At 42.3% G+C, this 24,300-nt stretch overlaps 3 protein-coding genes across 3 annotated transcripts; all 3 read right to left on the reverse strand.

Moving 5' to 3' along the window:
• Positions 1 to 885: 885 nt before the first annotated feature.
• On the reverse strand, positions 886 to 3,796 carry LOC133970106 (UDP-glucuronosyltransferase 2C1-like). Its single transcript, XM_062406932.1, has 4 exons — positions 3,669 to 3,796; positions 3,256 to 3,554; positions 2,429 to 3,142; positions 886 to 1,768 (listed from the first exon to the last, which is right to left on the reverse strand). Exons 1-4 carry the CDS (start codon positions 3,772 to 3,774, stop codon positions 1,184 to 1,186), a joined length of 1,704 nt encoding a protein of 567 aa, XP_062262916.1. The 5' UTR covers positions 3,775 to 3,796; the 3' UTR covers positions 886 to 1,183.
• Positions 3,797 to 5,726: 1,930 nt separating this feature from the next.
• Positions 5,727 to 9,282, reverse strand: LOC133969993 (UDP-glucuronosyltransferase 2C1-like). The gene is made up of 4 exons (XM_062406767.1): positions 9,017 to 9,282; positions 8,604 to 8,902; positions 7,778 to 8,491; positions 5,727 to 7,190 (listed from the first exon to the last, which is right to left on the reverse strand). The coding sequence occupies exons 1-4, from the start codon at positions 9,018 to 9,020 to the stop codon at positions 6,606 to 6,608; spliced, it is 1,602 nt and encodes a 533-aa protein (XP_062262751.1). The 5' UTR covers positions 9,021 to 9,282; the 3' UTR covers positions 5,727 to 6,605.
• Positions 9,283 to 12,008: 2,726 nt separating this feature from the next.
• LOC133970020 (UDP-glucuronosyltransferase 1A5-like) lies at positions 12,009 to 17,610 on the reverse strand. The gene is made up of 4 exons (XM_062406806.1): positions 17,313 to 17,610; positions 14,429 to 14,727; positions 13,616 to 14,329; positions 12,009 to 13,203 (listed from the first exon to the last, which is right to left on the reverse strand). The coding sequence occupies exons 2-4, from the start codon at positions 14,720 to 14,722 to the stop codon at positions 12,619 to 12,621; spliced, it is 1,593 nt and encodes a 530-aa protein (XP_062262790.1). The 5' UTR covers positions 14,723 to 14,727; positions 17,313 to 17,610; the 3' UTR covers positions 12,009 to 12,618.
• Between the last annotated feature and the right edge of the window lie 6,690 nt (positions 17,611 to 24,300).

Consider the following 24,300-nt stretch of genomic DNA (forward strand, 5'->3'; position numbering starts at 1 on the left):
AGTGTGTGTAGGTATGTGTGTGTGTGTGTGTGTGTGTGTGTGTGTGTGTGTGTGTGTGTGTGTGTGCATGCGTGCACCCTGGAATAATCTTCACATCTTTGTTTTACTCATCAGCCCAGGAGTCTGAGGCTGAGTATCACTGAATAATAAGTAAAAACGTAATTTAACTTGCAGCCTCATAAATGGAAACCATGTGTTTTATCAAAGAGAAATTTCCCCTCCAGGCTCTGATCGTTTCAAGGCATCTGTTTTTTGGACTCGTCCAGAGAGAGGGGGAAAAGTGGTAACGGTCTATTTTCTGAAATTAAAGAAATTTTCCAGAGCAGTTTTTTTAGGTCCTTCTTCTCGGTGGCTCTGATTTTACTTTAGAGGCTGATGTTATTTATGTGGATCGATATAAACATAAAGAATAACAAGCGATGCCAAATTGATCTAAATTTTCCACAGAGTACTGGTTGCCGGTGGCGTCCTGGAAATGGTACATGTGGTTGTGATATTGTGATTCACTTCACTGCAGCTCACACAATCCTGTACCAGCACTTCATCACAGAGAAAATATTGCATTGTCTCTTGTATAAGAGAAATGAATGTACCCGAACCACATCTGCAGAAAGTGTTGGCTTTACATGGATACCAAGACAATTCATATTGACCCTATGGTTAGAGAAATGAACTCTCATACAATGTCGATAATGGCTTTCTATTATATTCTATCAAAACTTTAGCATTTTTTTGGATGTTCACAGTGGTAACATGAACAGTATACTTTGTAGCAATAATGACACAGAGACTTTGATATGATCTTTGTCACATCTGAATTGGTTTTAGATGATCCAAAAATGTTGGGGTTTGGCACCTTAGACATGAATGAAGCGGAGACAGCGATTGGAGTTTTCGGTTCCATATGTTTTAATGTTATAGTGGATATAAATTTAAAGACTTGTGTAGATGAGACAGCAATTATACATTTTTAACCAAAAATATGAATCTATGAAGAAACAGTTGATAGCTAATATTGAAACAGGAAAGAGGCTCTACTATTTTTATAGGGCTATATTTATATTTAAATGTATATACATACTAAATCAGTTAACTGGTTGTCATTTTACTTCTACTATAACAAATACGTACAAATAATGTACCATAAAGGACCATTCAAGCAGATATCTAAACATTTCAAGGCTCATTCAGCTTTGGTTTTTGTCTTCCTTCTACTTCTGCAGCATAATAACCAGAAAACAGCCATAGTACAGAACAGCAGTGCAGCCGCAGCAGTCAGCAACACTAACAGAACATCTAAACTATAGTACGAGTACCAGGGCATCTTATAAGCCTCCGTACGCAGGTGTGCTGCCCCTTTGTGACGGATCACATACTCCACCCAGAAGATAGCGTGATCCATGGGTGCTATTGCCTGATCTCTGTGCAAGCTAGACAGTCTCTGCATGTTCTGTCTGTAGCTATCCTGCAGGAGCACCTCCTGAAGACCTTGTTTGAAACTCTGTCCATTAAGATCGCCCAGCTCAATGATCTTGGCAGCTCCTCTCTCCTTCAAACGAACAAGGTTGTCAAACTGGTCAAAGAACAGGGGTATACCGACCACGGGCACCCCGTGGTAAATGGCCTCCTGGACTCCGTTGGTTCCTCCATGAGCTACAAAGACTTTGGTCTGAGGGTGAGCCAGGAGGTCCCTCTGCGGCATCCAGTCCATGATGAGCGTGTTGTTTCCCAAAGTGGAGGGACGCTCCCCTTTGTGTCGCCATATCACCTGATCAGTAAACAAAAATAATCAATATCAATTTGTTGCACCTCTGTTCATGAGCAGACAGACAATCTGGCAACAACAATCTGGGAGCCCATCGGCCATCATCTGATGATGAACTAGCCTCTGGGACCAAAGGCCAATCTATTGAGGCTTCCTGTGTAGTGAAGGGATAGTCACTGGACTACATCTTCCATTATCTGTACACTGTTTAAAGGTGTACAGATCCAGGTGAGCTAAAAACTTTCTAATTTAAATAGTAGGGTCATTAGGAGTCATTTAGGGGACCTGAAGGACTCAACAACTCCTAACAACTCCCAGCAGTCACTAATACCTGGGAGTCCCAGCAGTCAGTTAGAACTGAAGAAGCCTGAAAGAAGGTGAAACTCAACCAAGTCCAGTTGACCTTTCCTTAAGACTTGAATATTCCTAATAGTTTCTTTTACACAGCACACTAGTCACACTTTTTTCCAAACAAATCACAAACAGTGAATCTTATTGTAGGTGTGTTAGGTCTAGATGAAATTTCATCTCTAATAACGGCAACCTGCATGTGAATATAGATTTAAAAAGTCAGCCGATGCATTTCAGCGTTTTTTTAATGTTGCTATTGATTAATTGCTCTGTGGCACATTTCTGGCTTTTAACATTTAACGAGTACCTTACCTTCTGAGGCATCTTGGCAAAGGCGCTGGCAATCTCTTCTGCAGCCTCTTTGGGTAAAGCGTTCACCAAGGTTCCCAGAGTCATGATGATCACACCATGCTCCCCAGCGCTCTGAACGAACTGCTCCAGGTCCGCTGGCAGCGGCTGGGCCGGTTTGCACTGGAACCCTCCGATGTAGATGACGTTCGGCATCGTGGGCCGAGGGAAATCAAACACAAAGTCTGACCTGAACAGCCATATGTCTGCATCCTGAAGCATCGAGATGATGTCACATTCACCCTCAATGTATTTATTGCAGGCAACATCATATATTGGCCCGATCAAGAATTTGTTCTGGAACAATATGATGCTGTAGAAAAATAGGTTCTTGATCCTCTGCATGAAATTCATTTTGTCGGTTAAACCCGATCCTGGCACTGGGATATAAGAGAGTGGGGAGGGGGCTATCGCAAATTGTCCGTCTCCGCCGGGGATCCACCGAACATTTAACACCAGGGGCAGTTTGAGATACTTTGCTAACAGAACTCCTGGTGCTATGGCCGGGTCAGTAAGAACAAGATCATATTGGGCGTCCCTTAATCTTTTGACCATATTTTCATCATCTAATAATTGACTGATGGCACCATACCAGAGAGAATGAACCTGAGTTATCATGGAGAGGAAATCAGTTGCTATTTTGATTGAAGCTAGAATTGACGCCCCGTCTCTCTGCGCCTGAAAAAAAACGTAAGAAAATAAGTAGTAAGAAAATCCAATAAATATAAATTATAATAATGAATTAACTACACGACCCAGTGGGGCACAGTACATCAACCATGATGGCATACCTTCATGTGTTGCTGCAGGAACTCATCAAAGAAGTTCTCCATACTCTCATCCATTTTTATTGTAATGGAAGTGTAAAGAGGAGACTCCTCTGGGATGTACCAGCTGGTGCTGCCCCGGATCACAGTGATGCTGTGTCCTCTGGCATGAAGCTCCTCCAGCAGCAGCTTCATGTTGATCCAGTGGCTGCCGTCAATGGGGAACACCAGAATGTTCCCTCCGTGGCAAGGAGGGGGGATGGAAATCAGATCAAAGCTGAGGAGAACCAATATCCCACAGACACGAGACAGGGGCATGGTTCCTAAAATACAGGAGTGAGAAACAATAGTATTTTAATATGTGAGTTTTCCCAAGTTTATAGAGTGAAAATTATAATACTATCAACAACATGAATATGCTCCTGAGATTCACTCACCCATGCTCGAGAGTGGCAGCCGTAGATCTGCCTGCCTGCACGCTGACATTCCCTCTAAAGGATTCCTTGCATATTTGAGTTCAAACTCCACATCTGATTGGTCCATAACGGTAAATGAGTTACAATGTATGTGTAATACAAAGCTATGATGCTGCAGACAATCTTCTGCAGTTAACAACCAAAGTATTAACTTCTTATTTAATATGCCTTCTTAGATTTATCAATGACAACCTGATCATGTTGTCAAACTAGTGTGTGAAGTTGTGTGAAGTTTCATGAGTGTTTTTTCTCTGTCACACGTTAACACATGTGACCTCTTTCATATGGTTGTTGCTCCGGGTTGGGTAACTTGAACCTTCTGGAATTTCAAACATAACATGGCAAAGGGATAGTTCACCCAAAAATGGAAATCCACTCATTCTATACTCAACACTACGAGGTGGTGGGTGAAGTGTATGATTCCACAAAACGCTTTTGGAGTTTCAGGGGTAAACAGTGTTGCAGAAAGATCATATACAATTGAAGGCAATGGGACTCCTTCTTCAGACGTAATAAAAGAAAATGCCTCAATACTGCTCCTGTGGTGTCATCCAAGTGTCCTTAAGCCCAGACATTCAAGTTGACTCAAAACGGTGTCATTTGCACCATGTTTTTAGTCTTAATGTCCTCTGATATCCTCCTCTGGAGGCGCGTTGACGCTCGAGCACATTCACTACACACAATCTCTTGCCCAAGGTGTGCACGAGACGAGATCAGCGAAAAATCACGATAAGTACCTGTAGCATCGCTAGTTCCAGTAGCATCACTAGTAGCATCACTACTTCAGGTAGCATCTCTAGTTCTAATAGCATCACTAGTTCAGGTAGCATTACTATTAGCACCACTAGTTAAAATAGCATCACTAGTAGTATCATTAGTTATAGTAGCATCGCTAGTTGAGGTAGCATCAATATTTCTTATAGCATCCCTAGTTCAAGTAGCATCACTAGGTCAGGTAGAATCACTAGTTCTAGTAGCATCGCTAGTTCCAGTAGCATTACTAGTTCAGGTAGCATCACTAGTAGCATCACTAGTTCAGGGAGCATCTATAGTTCTAGTAGCATCACTATTTCCAGGAGCATTAGCTGCCTAGCTGAAGTTAAGGCAGCAAGTTCTCACTGATGTCGTCACGTGCCCTTTTGGTGAGAGCATAAAGGAGCATGTGCGGTTTTTGCGCTCGAACGCGGCTCGGGGCAGAAGGATAGCAACGGATGTTCAGGCTAAAACATAGAGTAGGTGAAGCCTTTTTGAGTTGAATTTGAACACCACAGGAGCATTATGGAGTCAGTCAATGTTTTCTTCTGTTGTTTTTTTACGTTAGAAGAATTGATCCCCATGTACTTCCGTTGGCAGCAACATTGTGATCCCCCTGAAACTCCAAAAGTGTTATGTGGACTCTAACACTTCACCCACCCCTCCATCAGCATTGGTGGTGGGCAGATAAAGGGGAGTTTTCATTTTTGGGTGGACTATCCTTTTAAACCTGGAGAAAGACAAGTTTCCTGGAAAAATCCTACTTCTTGTCATGTGCTTTCTTCACCTGCTGATTTTTCTAATGCATGTTCCTGTTGCCAGATCTGACAATAGCTACCAGTTGAATGTAGGGTGCAGGTTTCAGATATGAACTCTGTTGAACCTAGGAAAGTCCTCCGATATCACTCTGAGGATTAGTCGTGGAGGGTAAAGCTTTCAAATCCTTTACTTTCATACTTGAAGTACAAACATTTCACTATAAAGTACTCCATCACCAATTAAATTACTACACTAAACATTTTGAGCACCAAAGTTTGAACATTACAGAAAGATATACCTGAGAGATCAAATGTACAAGTTTTTAACTCAAGGCAAGGGGGGGGGGGGAGCTGAGTAGAGCGTGCAGGAGGCAGGATAGTAATATCATCAACATGACCCCTTGCTCACTGCTCTGATCACATATCAGTTCAGTCCCTTTTGCACTAGTGAGATAACAGAGTTGCAAGTTAACAAATCGTGTGTGAAAGCACTTTGATAACAGATGTGTTCATGTGTAAGAAGCATTTTATTGTTGTAGTAGTTTGAGGAGAAGCAAATTTACAACATTGTTTTATCCTGCAAAAAATGATTATTCTTGCTTAATCTGTTAATCATTCAGCCAATTGTTTGGTTTGTTAGTTTGGTCTCCTGCTGTCTCCTCCATGCTCTTGAGACTGCTGAGAGACGCTGAAAACCATCTTGAGACTGCACTTATGGATGTGTCATCCAGGAGGAGCTGGACTACCTGTGTAACCTGATTGGGCTGCAGCTACATCCTCCTGCTACCAGTAGTGAAAAGGACACAACAAAGGACAAAGCTAGAGAAGAATCAGTCAGGAAGGATAAGGAGAGAGCAACTGTCAGTGGCCACTATATGTAAAACCAATCCCTTTTCGAGGGTTGTTTTGCTTTTGCCTCCATTGCACCTGTTGTCACTTGCATTTGCACCAAAGCAAGTGAAATCAATTCACTATCACTTCTTCCAAAATTGACAAATAAATATTCCTGAAGTTTAACTGACTTGTTTTTAAACTGACACGATTACATGTTCCCTTAACCTTTTTTCTCCTTTCCCGGAGTCTTCTCTGGCTTCTTTGCATTTCCTGGTTACCTAAGATTTTATAAGGATATATCCAATGCAGGGCCACAGTCCTTTATCTTCAAAGTAACATTGAGAACTCTCTGCTGTGTCCTAATGTCTGCCCAATTACAGCCTCTGGTAATTGGAAACTTTGTATGGAAGATTTTTTTGGGATTTCCACAGGGGGATCATGAGCAGGATATTTGATTCTCTAGCAAAAATTAGATACCTTAGAATGAACATTACGTTTGTGTCTACAGAGCTTTAGAGAACCCATTTTATAAGATTTCTTAACATTTTGAAACTCAATCAGCTTTAGATTTTGTCTTCCTTCTACTTCTGCAGCATAGGAACCAGAAAACAGCCACAGTAAAGAGCAGCAGTGCAGCCGCAGCAGTCAGCAACGCTAACAGAACATCTAAACTGTAGTACGAGTACCAGGGCATCTTATAAGCCTCCGTACGCAGGTGTGCTGCCCCTTTGTGACGGATTACATACTCCACCCAGAAGATAGCGTGATCCATGGGTGCTATAGGCTGATCTCTGTGCAAGCTAGACAGTCTCTGCATGTTCTGTCTGCAGCTGTCTTGCAGGAGCACTTCCTGAAGCAATTGTTCGAAACTCTGTCCATTAAGGTCGCCCAGTTCAATGATCTTGGCAGCTCCTCTCTCCTTCAATCGTACAAGGTTGTCAAACTGGTCAAAGAACAGGGGTATACCGACCACGGGCACCCCATGGTAAATGGCCTCCTGGACTCCGTTGGTTCCTCCATGAGCTACAAAGACTTTGGTCTGAGGGTGGCCCAGGAGGTCCCTCTGTGGCATCCAGTCCACGATGAGTGTGTTGTTTCCCAAAGTGGAGGGACGCTCCCCTTTGTGTCGCCATATCACCTGATCAGTAAACAAAGTATCAATATCAATTTGCTGCACATCTGTCCATGAGCAGACAGACAATACGACAGCCACAATCTGGGAGCCCATCGGCCATCATCTGATGATGAATTAGCTTCAGGGACCAAACGCCAATCTATTGAGGCTTCCTGTGTAGTGAAGGGATATCCGGGTCACTGGACTACATCTTCCATTATCTGTACACTGTTTAAAGGTATATCCAGGTGGGTTAAAAACGTTCTAATTTAACTAGTTGGGTCATTAGGAGTCATTGAGGTGACCTGAAGGACTCAACAACTCCTCACAACTCCCAGCCGTCACTAAGCACTTTGATATTCCTAACAGTTTCTTTCACACACCACACAAGTCACACTTTTTTCCAAACAAATCACAAACAGTGAATCTTATTGGAGCAATGCTAGGTCTAGATGACATGTTGGTTGTTTAATAACAGCTACCTGCATGTGAATGTAGATAGATTCAAAAAGTCATCCGATGCATTCCAGTGTTATTTTTTTATTTCATCTGATGTTGATTAATTGCTCTGTTGCACATTTCTAGCTTTTAACATTTAACGAGCATGTTACCTTCTGAGGCATCTTGGCAAAGACGCTGGCGATGTCATCTGCTGCCTCTTTGGGTAAAGCGTTCACCAAGGTTCCCAGAGTCATGATGATCACACCATGCTCCCCAGCACTCTGAACGAACTGCTCCAGGTCCGCTGGCAGAGGCTGGGCCGGTTTGCACTGGAACCCTCCGATGTAGATGACGTTCGGCATCGTGGGCCGAGGGAAGTCGAACACAAAGTCTGACCTGAACAGCCATATGTCTGCATCCTGAAGCATCGAGATGATGTCACAGTCATCCTCAATGTATTTACTGCAGGCAACATCATAGATTGGCCCGATCAAGAATTTGTTCTGGAACAATAAGATGCCGTAGAAAAGCAGGTTCTTGATCCTCTGCATGAAATTCATTTTGTCGGTTAAGCCCGATCCTGGCACTGGGATATAAGAGAGTGGGGAGGGGGCTATGGCAAACTGTCCGTCTCCAGCAGGGATCCACCGAACATTTAGCACCAGGGGCAGTTTGAGATACTTTGCTAACAGAACCCCTGGTGCTACGGCCGGGTCAGTGAGAACAAGATCATATTGGGCGTCCCTTAATCTTTTGACCATATTTCTATCATCTAATAATTGACTTATGGCATCATACCAGATGGAATGAGCATGAGTTATCATGGAGAGGAAATCATTTGTGATTTTGATGGTAGTTAGAATTGACGCCTCGTCTCTCAGAACCTGAAAAATTCGTGAGAAAATAAGTATGATGAAAATCCAATAAATATGAATTGTAATATTTAAATGACTAGATGACCCAGTATGTCCCAGAACATCATCCATGATTGCATACCTTCATGTGTTGCTGCAGGAACTCATCAAAGAAGTTCTCCAGACTCTCATCCATTTGAATGGTAATGGATGTGTAAAGAGGAGACTCCTCTGGGATGTACCAGCTTTTGCTGCTCCGGATCACAGTGAGGCTGTGTCCTCTGGCATGAAGCTCCTCCAGCAGCAGCTTCATGTTGATCCAGTGGCTGCCGTCAATGGGGAACACCAGAATGTTCCCTCCGTGGCAAGGAGGGGGGATGGAAATCAGACCAACACTGAGGAGAACCAATATTCCACAGACACGAGACAGGGGCATGGATCCTAAAATACAGGAGTGAGAAACAATAGTATTTTAATATGTGAGTTTTCCCAAGTTTATAGAGTGAAAATTATAATACTATCATTAACATGAATATGCTCCTGAGATTCACTCACCCATGCTTGAGAGTGGCAGCTGTAGTTCTGCCTGCCTGCACGCTGACTTTCACGCTAAAGGATTCCTTGCATATTTGAGTTCAAACTCCACATCTGATTGGTCCATAACGGTAAATGAGTTACAATGCATATGTCATACAAAGCTATGATGCTGCAGACAATATTCTGCAGTTAACAACCTATGTATTAACCTCTTATTTAATATGCCTTCGTAGATTTATCACTGACAACCTGATCATGTTGTCAAAGTAGTGTGTGAACTTCTGTGAAGTTTCATGAGTGTTTTTCTCTGTCACTATTAAACACATGTGACCTATTTCATAAGGTTATTGGTCCAGGTTGGGTAACTTGAACCTTCTGGAATTTCACACATAACATGGCAAAAGGATAGTTCACCCAAAAAGGAAAATCCACTAATTCTCTACTCAACACTCTGCCGCTAGAGGTGGTGGGTGAAGTGTTTGAGTCCACAAAACACTTTTGGAGCTTCAGGGGTAAACAGTGTTGCAGCCAAATCAAATACAATTGAAGGCAATGGGACCCCTTCTTCAGACGTAATAAAAGAAAATGCCTCCATACTGCTCCTGTGGTGTCATCCAAGTGTCCATAAGCCCAGACATTCAAGTTCCTCCCAAAACGGTGTCATTTGCACCATGTTTTTAGTCTTAATGTCCTCTGATATTCTCCTCTGGAGAAGTGTTCACGTTCGAGCACATGCACTACACACAAGCTCTCGCCCGAGGTGTGCACTCGACGAGATCAGCGAAAACTCACGATAAGTACCTGTAGCATCGCTAGTTCCAGAAGCATCACTAGTTCAGGTAGCAATGCTAGTTCCAGTAGCTTCAACTAGTTGCGGTATCATCACTAATTCTAGTAGCATGCTAGTTTAAGTAGCATAAGCCGCCTAGCTGAAGCTACTGCAGGAAGTTCTGTCGGATGTTGTCACGTGCACTTTTGGTGAGAGCATAAATGCGCAAGCTTGTGCGATGTGTGTGTGCTAGAACACGGCTCAGGGCAGGAGGATAGCAGCGGATGTTCAGGCTAAAACATGGAGTGAATTATGCTTTTTTGAGTTGAATTTGAACACCACAGGAGCAGTTTGAAGTCAGTCAATGTTTTTTACTGTTGTTTTTTTTACGTTAGAAGAATTGATCGACATTTACTTCCGTTGCCAGCAAAACTTTAACCCCCCCCTGAAACTCCAAAAGTGTTATGTGGTCTCTAATGCATCACCCACCCCTCCATCTGCATTGGCGGTGTGCAGATAATGAGGGAATTTTCATTTTTGGGTGAACCATCTTTTTAAACCTGGAGAAAGACAAGTTTCCTGGAAAATCCTGCTTCTTCTTTTGTACTTTCTTCACCTACTTTTTTTTTTAATCTAATGCATGTTCCTGTTGCCAGATCTGACAATAGCTGCCAGTTGAATGTAGGAAGCAAGTTTCAGATATGAACTCTGTTGAACCTAGGAAAGTCCTCTGATATCACTCTAAGGATTATTGGGGGAGGGTAAAGCTTTCAAATCCTTTACTTTCATACTTGAAGTACCAACATTTCACTATAAATTACTCCATCACCAATTAAATTCCTGGACTACAAATTCTAGCACAAGTGTTATAATATTACAGGAAGATGAACTTAAGGGATCAAATGTACACGTTTTTATTTCAAGAAAAAGACCCATTTGGATTATGTTTGTTGATTCAGGTCCAGGATGGAGGTCCAGAGTTGCTCATTTACATGCATCACACACCAGGAGAAGACAGACATGTTCTCACCTACTGGTAATACTCATTTTGCAGTAGGTGAGGGGTGTGTGTGTGGGGGGGGGGGGGGGGGGGCTGAGTAGAGCGTGCAGGAGACAGGAGAGTAACATCATCAACATGCCCCCTCACTCACTGCTCTGATCACATATCAGTTCAGTCCCTTTTGCACTAGTGAGATAACAGCGTTGCAAGTTCACAGATCGTGTGAAAGCACTTTGATAACAGATAGCGCTATTTCTAAGATGCATTTTATTGCTGTACTAGTTTGAGGTGGAGCAAATTTAAAAAAATGTATTAACCTGCATCTTATGATTATTCTCGCTTAATATGTTAATCATTCAGGCAATTGTTTAGTTTGTTAGTTTGGTCTCTCAGCACTGTCTCATCCATACTCTTGAGACTGTGCTGAGAGACACAGAAAACCTTCTTGTGACTGCACGTGTGGATGTTGCATCCTGGACAAGCTGGACTACCTGTGCAACCTGATTGGGCTGCAGCTACCGCCTCCTGCTACCAGTAGTGACAAGGACACAAGCAGAAGAAGGAGCTAGAGAAGAATCAGTCAGGAAGGATAAGGAGAGAGCAACTGTCTGTGGCCACCACATGTAGAACCATTCCCTTTTTGAAGGTAGACATTAGTTAGACATTAGTTGTCTTGCTTTTGCCTCCATTGCACCTTTTGTCACTTGCATTTGCACCAAAGCAGGTGAAATCAATTCACTAACACTTCTTCCTAAATGGACTAATAAATATTTCTGAAGTTTAACTGACTTGTTGTTAAACAGACACAATCAGTTGTTCCCTTAATCTTTTTGAGTAGCGTATTTTAAGATGACCTGCATATTGTGTGAGTCACTTTTCACGATACCTTTTTTCTCCTTTCCCGGAGTCTCTTCCGGCTTCTTTGCATTTCCTGGTTACCTCAGATTTTCCCAGGATGTATTCAAGGGAGAGCCACATTCCTTACCTTCAAAGTAACATTGAGAACTCTCTGCTGGGTCCTAATGTCTGCCCATTTACGGCCTGTGGTGATTGGAAACTTCATATAGAGATAGAGGAGAAATAACCTCTGGCCCACATTGACCCCAACATGTGATAGGAAGGTTGTTTCAATTGTTGAATATTAGCATCACAGTGAGAGGTTGAACAGGCTTTTCCGAGAAAACAGAAGAGAAATCAGGCAAAGTGAGTCAACGTGTTATTACCACAGTTTATGAGATGATCTGGCGGAGGAGCAGTGGTCGAGACAGCTCCTGTGTGTTGTTGTCTCTGTTTTACTTTGTATTTGGTCTCATAGTCTGACTAGAAAACATCTGCTGTGATAGTCTCGTTTTCAGCACTTCAGGCATATTAAGTATTTCTTGTTTTTTTCTATATGAATGTGCATGGTTTTGCAAAAATAGCCCCTCTAATTTCGCTGTAGTGGTTTCTCTTATACACTGACAATAATGGTTTTCTATTATTTTCAATACTATTCTATTGTATTCTATTCCACCTTCAGCATAGTGTGGGATTTGCACTGGGGAACATGAACAGTATATTTGATTCTGTAGCAATAATGACACAGAGACTTTCCTTTGAAATAATACAAATATATTGATCTTTGCTCTAATCAACATAAAATGATAGACAATTCATATAACAAGTTAGGTTTGTCACATTTGAATTGGTTTTAGCCCAAAAATCCCAAACACAACTGGTACTGGTACTGGTTGTCATTTCACTTCCTATATAACAAAGACGCACAAATGAGATACCTTAAGATGAACATTACGTTTGTGTCTACAGAGATTTAGAGAACCTATTCTATAAGATTTCTTAACATTTTGAAACTCATTCAGCTTTAGCTTTTGTCTTCCTTCTACTTCTGCAGCACAGGAACCTGAAAACAGCCACAGTAAAGAGCAGCAGTGCAGCCGCAGCAGTCAGCAACACTAACAGAACATCTAAACTATAGTACGTGTACCAGGGCATCTTATAAGCCTCCGTACGCAGGTGTGCTGCCCCTTTGTGACGGATCACATACTCCACCCAGAAGATAGCGTGATCCATGGGTGCTATAGGCTGATCTCTGTGCAAGCTAGACAGTCGTTGCATGTTCTGTCTGTACTTGTCCTGCAGGAGCACTTCCCGAAGACCTTGTTCGAAACTCTGTCCATTAAGGTCGCCCAGCTCAATGATCTTGGCAGCTCCTCTCTCCTTCAAACGTACAAGGTTGTCAAACTGGTCAAGGAACAGTGGTAAGCCGAGCACGGGCACCCCGTTGTAAATGGCCTCCTGGACTCCGTTGGTTCCTCCATGAGCTACAAAGACTTTGGTCTGAGGGTGGCCAAGGAGGTCCCTCTGCGGCATCCAGTCCACGATGAGCGTGTTGTTGCCCAAAGTGGAGGGACGCTCCCCTTTGTGTCGCCATATCACCTGATCAGTAAACAAAAATAATCAATATCAATTTGCTGGATTGTTTACCTGCAGTTAGCCCTCGTCTACAGATTCCACATATTCACAAGCAGCATCTGTTTTCAGTGTTTACAGCAACACGATGGTGTTTCCACTGCTGCAGCCTGAGATACCCAAGATACTCAAAGATGGCAATATAAAAGAGGAACTATTTATCTGGTAACATCAATACATTTCATCATGAATCAAGAGATCACTCCCTCTGATTTCCATAACCTTTATTATGATTCATTTTTGGCCCAACAGGCTACGAAGGATTTATATTTGTTTTTGTTTTTGACTTGATCTCTTGTTGATTAATTGCTGCAATTAAATATCTCAAGATCTCTCTGGATCATTTCTAGCTTTCAGCATTTAGTAACGAGTACGTTACCTTCTGAGGCATCTTGGCAAAAGCGCCGGCGATCTCATCTGCAGCCTCTTTTGGTAAAGCCTCAACCATGGTTCCCAGACTCATGATGATCACACCATGCTCCCCAGCGCTCTGAACGAACTGCTCCAGGTCCGCTGGCAAAGGCTCGGCCGGTTTGCACTGGAACCCTCCGATGTAGATGACGTTCGGCATCGTGGGCCGAGGGAAGTCAAACACAAAGTCTGACCTGAACAGCCATATGTCTGCATCCTGAAGCATCGAGATTATGTCACATTCACCCTCGATAAATTTACTGCAGGCAACATCATAGATTGGCCAGACCATGAATTTGTGCTGGAACAATATTATGCCGTAAATTAACAGGTTCTTGATCCTCTGCATGAAATTCATTTTGTCGGTTAAACCCGATCCTGGCACTGGAATATAAGAGAGTGGGGAGGGGGCTATGGCAAATTGCCCGTCTCCGCTGGGGATCCAACGAACATGTAGCACCAGGGGCAGTTTGAGATACTTTGCTAACAGAACCCCTGGTGGTACGGCCGGGTCAGTGAGAACAAGATCATATTGGGTGTCCCTTAATCTTTTGACCAGGTTTTCATCATCTAACATTTGAATGAGGGCATCAGAGCACATAGAATGAGCTTTGAATATCATGGAGATGAAATCCTTTGTGATTTTGAAGGAAGTTAGGAATGATGCCCCGTCTCTCAGCGCCTGAAAAGAACCGTAAGAAAATAAGTATTAAGAAATCCAATAAATATGAATTTTAATAATTAAATAACTAGACGACCCAGACCCATGATGATGGCATACCTTCATTTGTTCCTGCAGGTAAACTTCAAAGAAGTTCTCCATACCCTCATCCATTTGAATTGTAATGGATGTGTAAAGAGGAGACTCCTCTGGGATGTGCCAGCTGGTGCTACCTCGGATCACAGTGAGGCTGTGTCCTCTGGCATGAAGCTCCTCCAGCAGCAGCTTCATGTTGAGCCAGGAGCTGCCGTCAATGGGGAACACCAGAATGTTCCCTCCGTGGCAAGGAGGGGGGATGGAAATCAAACCAAAACTGAGGAGAACCAATATTCCACAGACACGAGACAGGGGCATGGTTCCTAAAATACAGGAGTGAGAAATTAAAGCATTTTAACGTGAGTTTTCAAAGAAAATTCTCACATTACTATACAACCTGCAGCATGAACGTGTTCCTAACGTTCACACAGGCATGCTTGAAAAGCAGCAGCTGTAGTTCAGCCTGCCTGCAGACTGACATTCTCTCTAAATGATTCCTTACATATTTGAGTTCAAACTATTTTGACCTATTCACAAGGTTATTTGTCCATTTTGTGTAACCTGAAGCAGCCAGAATTTCACACATACCACGTTAAACCTGGAGAAAGATAAATCCTGCTTCTCGTTATGTGCTGCAGTGAGTTTCTCCACATTTTATAACCTGCTGACTTCCTCTACTCCGGGTTCTAGTTGCAGGTAGGATGTTGAATCTTCTCTCTGAGGATTAGTGGTGGAGGTTAAAGCTTTCAAGTCCTTTACTTTCATACTTGAAGGACCAACATTTCACTATCAATTACTCCATATACAGTTAAAATGAAGTTAAGAACATTGTTTGACCATTACAGGAAGATGTAATTAAAGTTTTTTAAAGGAAAAGACCCATTTGAACAATGTTTGTAGTTTCAGACCCAGCATGGAGGTCTAGAGTTTCAGACATGTTACACCTACTGAGCGTAACCTCATCAACATGCACCCTCGCTCTCTCTGAACTCTCCAGACTGCTCTGATCACAGATCAGCTCATTCCCTTTGCACTAGTGATTTAACAGCATTGCAAGATCACACACAACCACGCCCCCCTCCACAAACACATACACACACACACACTCTGTCTCTCTCTCTCTTAGAGCAATGTGACCTCAGAGTTTACTGAGTTCTTCCTCAGTTCACTAAAAACAAGCTTTAATTCTATCAGAATAGAACATGTTCACATTTAACCAGACTTCATTTTGTTTGTTTCACCTCTCAGTTCAATCTTGAATCTAACTCTAGGTTTATATTTATGTATTTATGTCAAAGAATGCTTGGTTACATAAAAAATTGTGGATTTCATACATAAAATGCATGATCTGTTGTCAATGGTAATGTAGTAATATTTATATAATATTTAAGATTAATTCACCCAAAACCATTACGTTCTAAGTGCATTATCTTGTCTTACTGCATGTGAAATTGCTGCCACTGTGCATTTAGGAAATAAATAGTCTTAATTCATTGAAAAACGACATCTAAATCTAATCGACATATTATTAGCTTTAGATTGGTTAATGGGTGGTGTTTCCCCACTGCTGCTGTAAATAACCTGTGAGGAAAACACTGCACCGAAATGCCATTTAAGTATAAGGACACTCGTGATATCGGATGCACATTGACATAAGAAAGTAATGAAGTGCTTATGGAAATGTTTCACCGATGTGTCCTCAGGAAAAGGCCACAAGCTGAGGACAGAGAGGGACAATCAGACTGAGGCACAGACTCTCAGGTAAGTTTGTTCGTTTTTGTCTCCAAGTTATGATGTAAAAGCCTTCTCGCATGTGTAGAAAGTAAAGACATTAGTGTGGTTGTTGTGTTGAATTGTGTAGTTGTGAGAATGAGTAACAGCACAGAGGATAAGGCCAGAGACAGCAACGATCATGGGGACACTTTATATATACATAGAATATATGTGAAATGTCTCTGTTTATCGTCCCCCGAACACTAAAGCCTGAAACATGCTTCTGTGACTGCGTCTGCGTCTTTTCACGCCGCTGTGGCGCAAGACTCGTTTTCATTCATGCTTCCCCAACCGTTGTGCGTCTTACAAAGCAATTCCGCGCCAGAACACTAGGCGGAGTAATGCTTTTTGTCGAGACGACCTTAGAGACGCCTTCTTTCTTCTTCGTCGATTGTTTATTTACATAGCCACTGCGGCTCCTCGTAGCCTTTTTCTGGCGGACAAATCCGCCAGTCAGTGACAGGTTATACAAGTGATCATACTATCGGATATCTTCTGCCAAGTGCTCTTCTATTTGGTCCATATTCGTTCTTCTAAATCTTCCGTGATTTCTGCCGGTATTATGGGGCATGAAACCGGAAATGCAGCTCCAGAAGGGATGTAGAGCAGACCAATCACAGCCTTGCGGGCTGAGTGAGCTTGCGGAGCTTTGCCGTAAATTTTAGAAAAGGGGGTCGACACCCGTCAGCACGTAAGGAGGGAAACATAAGCACGTAAGGGACCCGGAAGGGCTCTTGCGCTTACGGGCCCGTGAAAACGCAGAAGCATGTTTCAGGCTTAAGATGAAAGACCCGCTCCTGCTTGCAGCCTAAATATTAGTTTTATAGCAGGAGATGAACAACCGAGGGACAAAGTTATCTAATCCATCGGCTGTGACATGTATGGTGTAAAGTCCTGGATGAACTTACTCATATTTCTCCTTGTGCAACAGATTTTTACAAAGGATAAAAAATTATCCACCTAATATTATCGTGTCTGCTCTGCGCCTTTAAAAACAAAGTAAGTACAACATGATATCTCTGATGAAAGTGAATGAATGTTAATAGAATAAAATCATTATTATTATATTCACAGGTTGATGGAATGGAATGGAAATCATGGCGTGAAATGACATTACAAAGTGTTTGTCACTTACCAGTCGGTCCTTACTGGCCTCCACCTGGGAAAGCTGATGGAAGTGTTTAAGTATATATCTTATAGGGGTGATGCCACTAAGCCAGTTAATCAGCTGCAGGTCCTGAGAAGCCGAACTTTCTGTTTTGTCCAACCAGGAAACTCTTTCATACCAGTGTTACAACTAGCAACACAGATTTTGTTTAGCGAACAATGGGCGTATATACACTGTCTCTGAACATGACCTGATTAAAGTGTGTGTCAGTTTTCATAATACCCTGTTCTCCTTTCCCCGGAGTCCTCCCTGGCTTCTTTGCATTTCCTGGTTCCCTCAGATTCTCTCAGGGTAAAAACAATGCAGGGCCACATTCCTTCACCTACAAAAGCACACTTACCACATTCTGCTGGGTCCTAATGCCTGCTAATTTACACCCTCTTGTGATTGGAAACTTCATATAGAGATAGAGGGATAATAACCTCTTACCTCCAACATGTGATAGGAAGGTTGTTCCGAGGAGGGATTGTTGAGTATTAGCATCACAGCAACAGGTTGAAATGGTTTTTCCAAGAAAAAGAAGAGAAATCAGGCAAAGTGGGTCAAAGTGTTAATGCCACAGTGTGAGAGAGGATCTGGCAGAGGAGCAGTGGTCGAGAACAGTTGTTGTGAATTATTGAGAGACACAAGAAACACACAGACTGTATGTAGAAGGTCAAAAAACTGTATTAACAGTACACGTCCATACGCCAGGTGAGTCTACTCACACCTAAAAACACTCCTCCATGGACCCATCCATCAAACACAGATCACCAGCCTTGTCACACCCAGTTTGAATTACTGGTCCCCACCTCTTCCATGGTAATTACGTCAGTTTTTTCCAGGACTCCGGGGAAAATCTATTTCACCACAGTGTACTAAAAATACAGGATTTCCCCTTGTATCATGTAAAAACATGCAGGAGGATGGAGGAGGAAACAGTGTCTCAGGCAAAGGTCAAAAATCTTCCACAGCAGGAGCTCAAGAAAAACTCTTAGGACGCAGACACCAAGAGAAAGTAACTCTAATTTCCACAGACATGATCACTTTACTGGAGCTGATTGAGGGACAACTCTGCACAGGATGTTTGGGTGATATGAGGTTACATGACAATTACACTTTAAAAGTATAAATGAATAGCTCAGAACCACTTTGTGCACACTGGTGTTTAACTTGCCCCCCCACGGCGTTTAGCAGACATCTCAGGACACTGCTCCCCATCAGCTTTCATAGTTCGAGTTCCTTATTTTCACTGGGGATTCCTGCTCCACTGTAACACGAAGGAAGGCAACACACCTTGTGCACCAGATTCTAATCAATGACACAGTATGTTTGACAGACTCTCATCAGCATCTGTCAAATAAATTAACGAGGAATTACGACTTAAGTAGCTGTGAAAGCTAAACAATCTAAAAAGCATTTACACAGAAACCTGCACAGCCGAGCCTGCAGGAGTCCTGTGTCTTTTGTAACAGCCTGAGTCTGCATTAATACAATCTGCCTTTACAATATCAAATGGGTAATTTCTGTTGCGGTCTGCACAATCCATTTGCATTTGTCAGCAGGGGTCTGGACAGGATAATGGCCGTGTGGAAACTCTGTCTGACTCATGAACCAAGGGTCCCTGCAGCCGTGCACACGATGAATGGGAAGGTTCAAAACCAAACAGTGCTCCGATTATAGGAGCGAGTTTGTTTATTCAGTGACTTGCTGTTTGGAGTTAAAGTTTTCTTTTCCATCTTTTGACAGCATTAACAAACAAGTTGAAGTCTTGTTGTGTCGAATGATATTTTTTGAATCAACGATTACGTTCATGTGTCACATCGATATGTCCAAGAACTGCAGAGAGAAATTTACCCCTTTAGGCTGAATAGCCTCCACATCAGGAGGAGATTCAGACAAAATGATCTGTCTTATAAAGATGGTAAAGAAGGGAGAGCAACTTCCGCAAAAATCTGAGAGTCCGAGAGAAGCAAAGGTTCACGGAAGATTCACAGAGCTTGAGGGAAACTCTTTGGCAACAGAAGATGGAAAAATGTGCAGCTTAAACTTTATGAAACAATTAACACTCCTGGTAAAGGTTAAAGGGAAGATTTGGATTGTGGTTAGGTGAAGGACAAGGTGTGGGTTTGGTGTGTGTGTGTGTGCGTACGTGTGTGTGTGTGTGTCTTCTCTGTTCCCGGGGGTGGAGATGCTGATGACTATGATCTCATTGTGCTGTATCCGGATCAGGCAGCTGACAGATAAAGACGATAAAAAACCAACAGATATTAAAGAAACACCCTGATGAAGTTTCCATCTCTCGTGTGCCAACCTGCTCCAGGAAGAAACCTCCTGCACATCCACCCTCAGTGTTTCAATCAAGAAGTACAGAGTGACTTTGGTTTTGTTTCCGATACAAGGAGGCCCTTTAGTTTGTTATTCACGTGTGCCCATGAAAGTAAAGACAAGCAAACTGACCTCTAATTTCTCTCCAGTCAGAATTACAGGACAGATGAGTTCTGTGAGATGATGTACAGCTGATTACAGACTCCATCCAAGCTTTTGATTGGTCCTCTATTTGTTTTAGTGGGCGGTTTTAATTACACCTCACAGGAGAAGTTCAATTACCGAAGAGCCTGTTTTATGATGGGAACATAAAACAAATGCCAAAATCTTTAGAACTTTTATTTATGCCCTTTTCCAGTTTGCCTGAATTATCGATTTGATTTAAAATGACTCGTGCAGTACTCTGCCTGTTTGGAGCTGCCTGTCGACCTGTGGTGATGCTGGTTGCAGCTTTCTATCTGAATGTGAGCTGCAGAAATTGAGCCGTGACGAGTTGAGACCTGCTGCTGAACCCTGACTCTGCTCCACAGAGAAGCTCGAGCCCCGAACTACAGAATCAATTGCTGTTGCTGTAGTTTCGAAGCCGCCTGTGATCGACAACTATACCAAAAAAGGTCAGTCATTCAAATTCACATCGGTATTATCACATAATTCTTAAGTAGCTCTGATCAAAACATAATAAATGCAACAAAATGCATTTTCGCCATTTAGTCCCGAGCGATTTTCACGTCTCTGCAAAACACTGAAAGGAAAAGAAAAAACTGCAGGACCTTTGGAAAATTAAAGTGATTCCATGCAAACACATGCAGAAAACATTAGCGTGGCTCTTTAACCTGCTCTGATGTCAGGCAGCTTTTTAATTATGAGATGAACTTTCTAAAACTTAAATAACCATCTTCCTTTCTCATATTTCCAACACGCTTTGCCAGAGAATCCTCACATGATTCCCAACTTTCAGTCATTATTTATTATCTCAGGCAGATCAACTTGATTAGAAAATGTGAAACCATTACAGAGGTAGCCTGACTATTTCTTTAATAAACAGATGTTTATTAAAACTGAAAACCTCATAATTTCCCAACGCAAATTCTTACCAGGAGCTCAGATTTCTTCACGTTGGCTGTACAGTAACTGAAGACCAGTAAAAACAAACCTGACTCTCCCAGTCAACAAGCTATGGTGCAATCCATCATTGTCCAGACACACACACAACGCAACCATGACAAATATAAACAAGTGTGAACAGTGTGGCCTTTCGGACTGTTTCCTCCAGGACCCCACGCAGTAATGGAGCCTGTTGCATCATTTACAGTCTTGTGTAAAGTGTGGAGGTTACAGAGCAGGAGCTGCGTCACTTTCACGTTCACAATTAATGAGTCTGAAATGTGTTTCACCTGAAGAGGATCTACAGAAAAGCCACAAAACAAAAACACCTCAAGGATTATTATCAACACAAAGCATCATCTGCGTTAACAGCATGAATCTGAAGTTCAGCAGTTTGTGACCTCGACTTTGCTTTCTGCTCCGTCGAGTCCATTCAATCATCTGGGAGTTTATGATTTCATTGCATTTCACCATCTTCATCACCGGCTCAACGGCCTCTGCACGTGTGCACACGAATGCTAAGTGTTGTTACACGTGTGTAGGCTGTCGGTATTTTTCCATCCATAACCTCCAATTTGTCATCCACTTCGGACATGGAGAACGTCAATGTAGCCCTGACAGCTCCCTGGAGAGGCCATGCAAATGCACGCCTGTATGGTGCACGCACACACACACACACACACACACACACACACACACACACGCACGCACGCACATACACACCAGTCGGTTTGCGGATCAGGCCGATTGATTGCCGATATCTGATGCATCTCCAGGACTGTTGGGGTTATTTGGTATTGTTAAAAACGCAGGTTGGACAGTGGCTCAGGTCGTAGGTTCAGGTCACGTGCACGGGGGGAAGGTGTGACCTCTGAGTGAGTTGTGTTATGGTGTTTATATGAAGTTGCCTATGAAACCACATGTTATAAGAGAGTAATTAAAGTTCAAACTCATTGTTGTTACTGGCCAACATCTGTTAAACAACATCCACAGTGCAGAAACAGAGCACAGATCACGCCAGAGGGATTTCATCTAGGACAGAAGAGGAAGAACCGGCTGAGGAGCAGGAAGAACCAGCGACGTGGCCCAGCCGGCTGCCATTGGGACCCCCGACACCGAACCAATTAGAAGCCAGAAGGACTGAGGTAAATGAGATTAATTATGTTTCCTGTTGCGTTTTTCCAATTGCACCTAGACTTTTTTGATTGTCTGGTAATGATACACCTGAGTATCGATTTTTGTGAAGATCGGTCAATGGGAACACGTTCCGGGGGTCTCAGGGCACTGTTGAGCCATTTTGCGACGCCCATGGAAAATTCCTCCAGCATACCTAAATGTTCACCACTTTATAATTTTCTGCAAATTTTGGTAAGAATATGAGCATGTTAAAGCCCTCAAAAAACAAATTAATTGTCCTGAATAATAATAATAATAATTACAATTTCAATAGGGCCTCACCTGTCAGTGCTTGTCAGTGCTAGGGCCCTAAATATGCAGTTAACACCATTAATATGTTTTTTCGTAAGTTCTCTCAAATGTATGAATCAAATCAACCTCTGAATCAGAGTTGCAGTTTAAATTGGTGAAATGCTTGATAGTTTTTTCAACCCTGATTCACAAGAAAAGTCATGTTTTCTAATGTGTTACAGAAATACATAGAAAATGATTAACCATGAATTAAGGTTAATTTAGTAATTATGAAAAAAAACAACATTATAAAATACAAGGATCTGAGTGAATATTTACACAAAACATATAATACAAGTTTAGAGTTAAAGAACAGTAGGTAAATGGTCTTTTAAGCTTCTTTTGTGATATCAGATCTGAAAAAATTGAGGTCCGGTGAGAAATCTAAGAGGATGAAGATCAGAAAACTGACAAATAAAAAATGAGAGGACCAGTGAATTTGCTTTGAAGTCACATAAACTTGAGTGGGCCGGACAACCAGCTCCCACTAAGCCCATTCAGAAGAGAGCGCTCAGGTCTCGTTGCTGGCTTACAAAGAGCTGGGCCGGGAAGAGGAAAGGGCAAGTCCACCGTGCGTCATCCCACACGGGGATAACTTTCACTCTCTGAAACTCCACTTTTGTAGAAACACTTTAATCACTTTACAAAAACGTCGGAGGCCAAAATTTGAAACTCTGCAGCGCTCCAGCTGTCAAAGCTCATCAGGGCAAAAACTTTACATTATGCAACGTACTCATCAGTGAGCTGTGTTGCATTGTTGTACTCTACTGACAACAGTGTGTTCAATGTTTTCTCTCAACTGGTAGGATGTGGAGGATCTTTGTCCTCTAATAACACTCTTTTTTTAATGTATTGCATAAGCTGTGTGTGTGTGTATGTGTGTGTGTGTGTGTGTGTCAGTGGGTTTTTATGACCAATTTATGTCAGATCACCCTGTACAGAGTTCGACCTGGAGTTTGTGGGGGGGATTGGACTCCTATCAAACGTTACCAGATATCCACTTCCTGTTCCTACAGTCTGAAGAAAGACTTTGTATTTTATTTATTGTGAAAGAACCATAATATACGTTGACTACATTCACACACGATGAGATTTGAAGCTCCTTAAACAGCCGTTAAGGACACAGAGCAAACAAGGCGAGCACTTGTGTTAACGGGAATTTGTGGAAGAATTTTGCCAAAGATTTGTACGAATGTGTTTATGAGTGTTTGGTGTGAACCAAGCCTGTGTTATGCATGAGGTCATGTTAAACATGTCAGTGAATTCCGGAGGACGTAACTGGAAAAACAAGTACAAACACACACACACACATAGATACACACACACACATAGAAAAACACAAGCAATATGTGGTCACTATGTGACATTGTGGTATTATGAATAAAAAACAAATTATTTTCTGGCTGATTGTGTGACTACAAAGTAAAATTAAACAGTTGGAGAGAATTTTGTTTAAACTGCACTCAATGATGTTTTAAATATATGCTCCAGATGTAAATGGTCTTATCTCTTTCATATTTGTTTAGTGGTTAAGCTGCAGGAAGCTAAATATATATAACAAATTATAATAAGACAAGTTGTAGTATTCATTGTCGTCATATTGTGTTCATTTAACAGAAAGGTGCCATTGCATAACATCTGCTGTTTAATCATTTGGAGGAACTGAATCTTATTACAAACAGTGAACCACATGTTGAATCGGTTCCAGACAGTCATATCCTGTGTGGATGAGGTAGAAGTATAACGTTTTTCAAGCGCGTCCAATGTTATTTAAATTTGTACGTATGTGAAGTACCCAGGCACTTTGTGATTGTCAAAGAATCACTTTGATTTGATTTAATTTTAGAGAAACGTCGAGCACCGCCCCGAAATGCTGGCCATTTAAATCCATGAGTAGTTTAACACAAAGCCAGTCTGAGAAATATAAACTCCACTTTCTGTCCCCTGCACTCGCCCACTGTAAAATCCCACTCAGGATCAGTTGAAGCTGGAATCACATCCCCCAGGCTCCAGACTCAGCACCCCCCCCCCCCCCCCCCCGACACACACACACCAGTGTCTTCCGTTGAGTCAAACG

Source organism: Platichthys flesus, chromosome 15 (genome assembly GCF_949316205.1).
Source record: "Platichthys flesus chromosome 15, fPlaFle2.1, whole genome shotgun sequence".
In the NCBI taxonomy this organism is placed as follows: Eukaryota; Metazoa; Chordata; class Actinopteri; order Pleuronectiformes; family Pleuronectidae; genus Platichthys; species Platichthys flesus.

What these genes read in the sequence shown, in the direction of transcription:
- LOC133970106 (XM_062406932.1), bottom strand. Translation starts at nt 3,774, where the DNA reads ATGGACCAATCAGATGTGGAGTTTGAACTCAAATATGCAAGGAATCCT. An exon ending in GCTGCCACTCTCGAGCATGG is followed by an intron (nt 3,555 to 3,668) that starts GTGAGTGAATCT and finishes CCTGTATTTTAG; the next exon opens with GAACCATGCCCCTGTCTCGT. An exon ending in TTGCCAAGATGCCTCAGAAG is followed by an intron (nt 1,769 to 2,428) that starts GTAAGGTACTCG and finishes TTTACTGATCAG; the next exon opens with GTGATATGGCGACACAAAGG.
- LOC133969993 (XM_062406767.1), bottom strand. An exon ending in TCCTGCAGCAACACATGAAG is followed by an intron (nt 8,492 to 8,603) that starts GTATGCAATCAT and finishes CGAATTTTTCAG; the next exon opens with GTTCTGAGAGACGAGGCGTC. An exon ending in TTGCCAAGATGCCTCAGAAG is followed by an intron (nt 7,191 to 7,777) that starts GTAACATGCTCG and finishes TTTACTGATCAG; the next exon opens with GTGATATGGCGACACAAAGG.
- LOC133970020 (XM_062406806.1), bottom strand. Translation starts at nt 14,722, where the DNA reads ATGCCCCTGTCTCGTGTCTGTGGAATATTGGTTCTCCTCAGTTTTGGT. An exon ending in ACCTGCAGGAACAAATGAAG is followed by an intron (nt 14,330 to 14,428) that starts GTATGCCATCAT and finishes GGTTCTTTTCAG; the next exon opens with GCGCTGAGAGACGGGGCATC. An exon ending in TTGCCAAGATGCCTCAGAAG is followed by an intron (nt 13,204 to 13,615) that starts GTAACGTACTCG and finishes TTTACTGATCAG; the next exon opens with GTGATATGGCGACACAAAGG.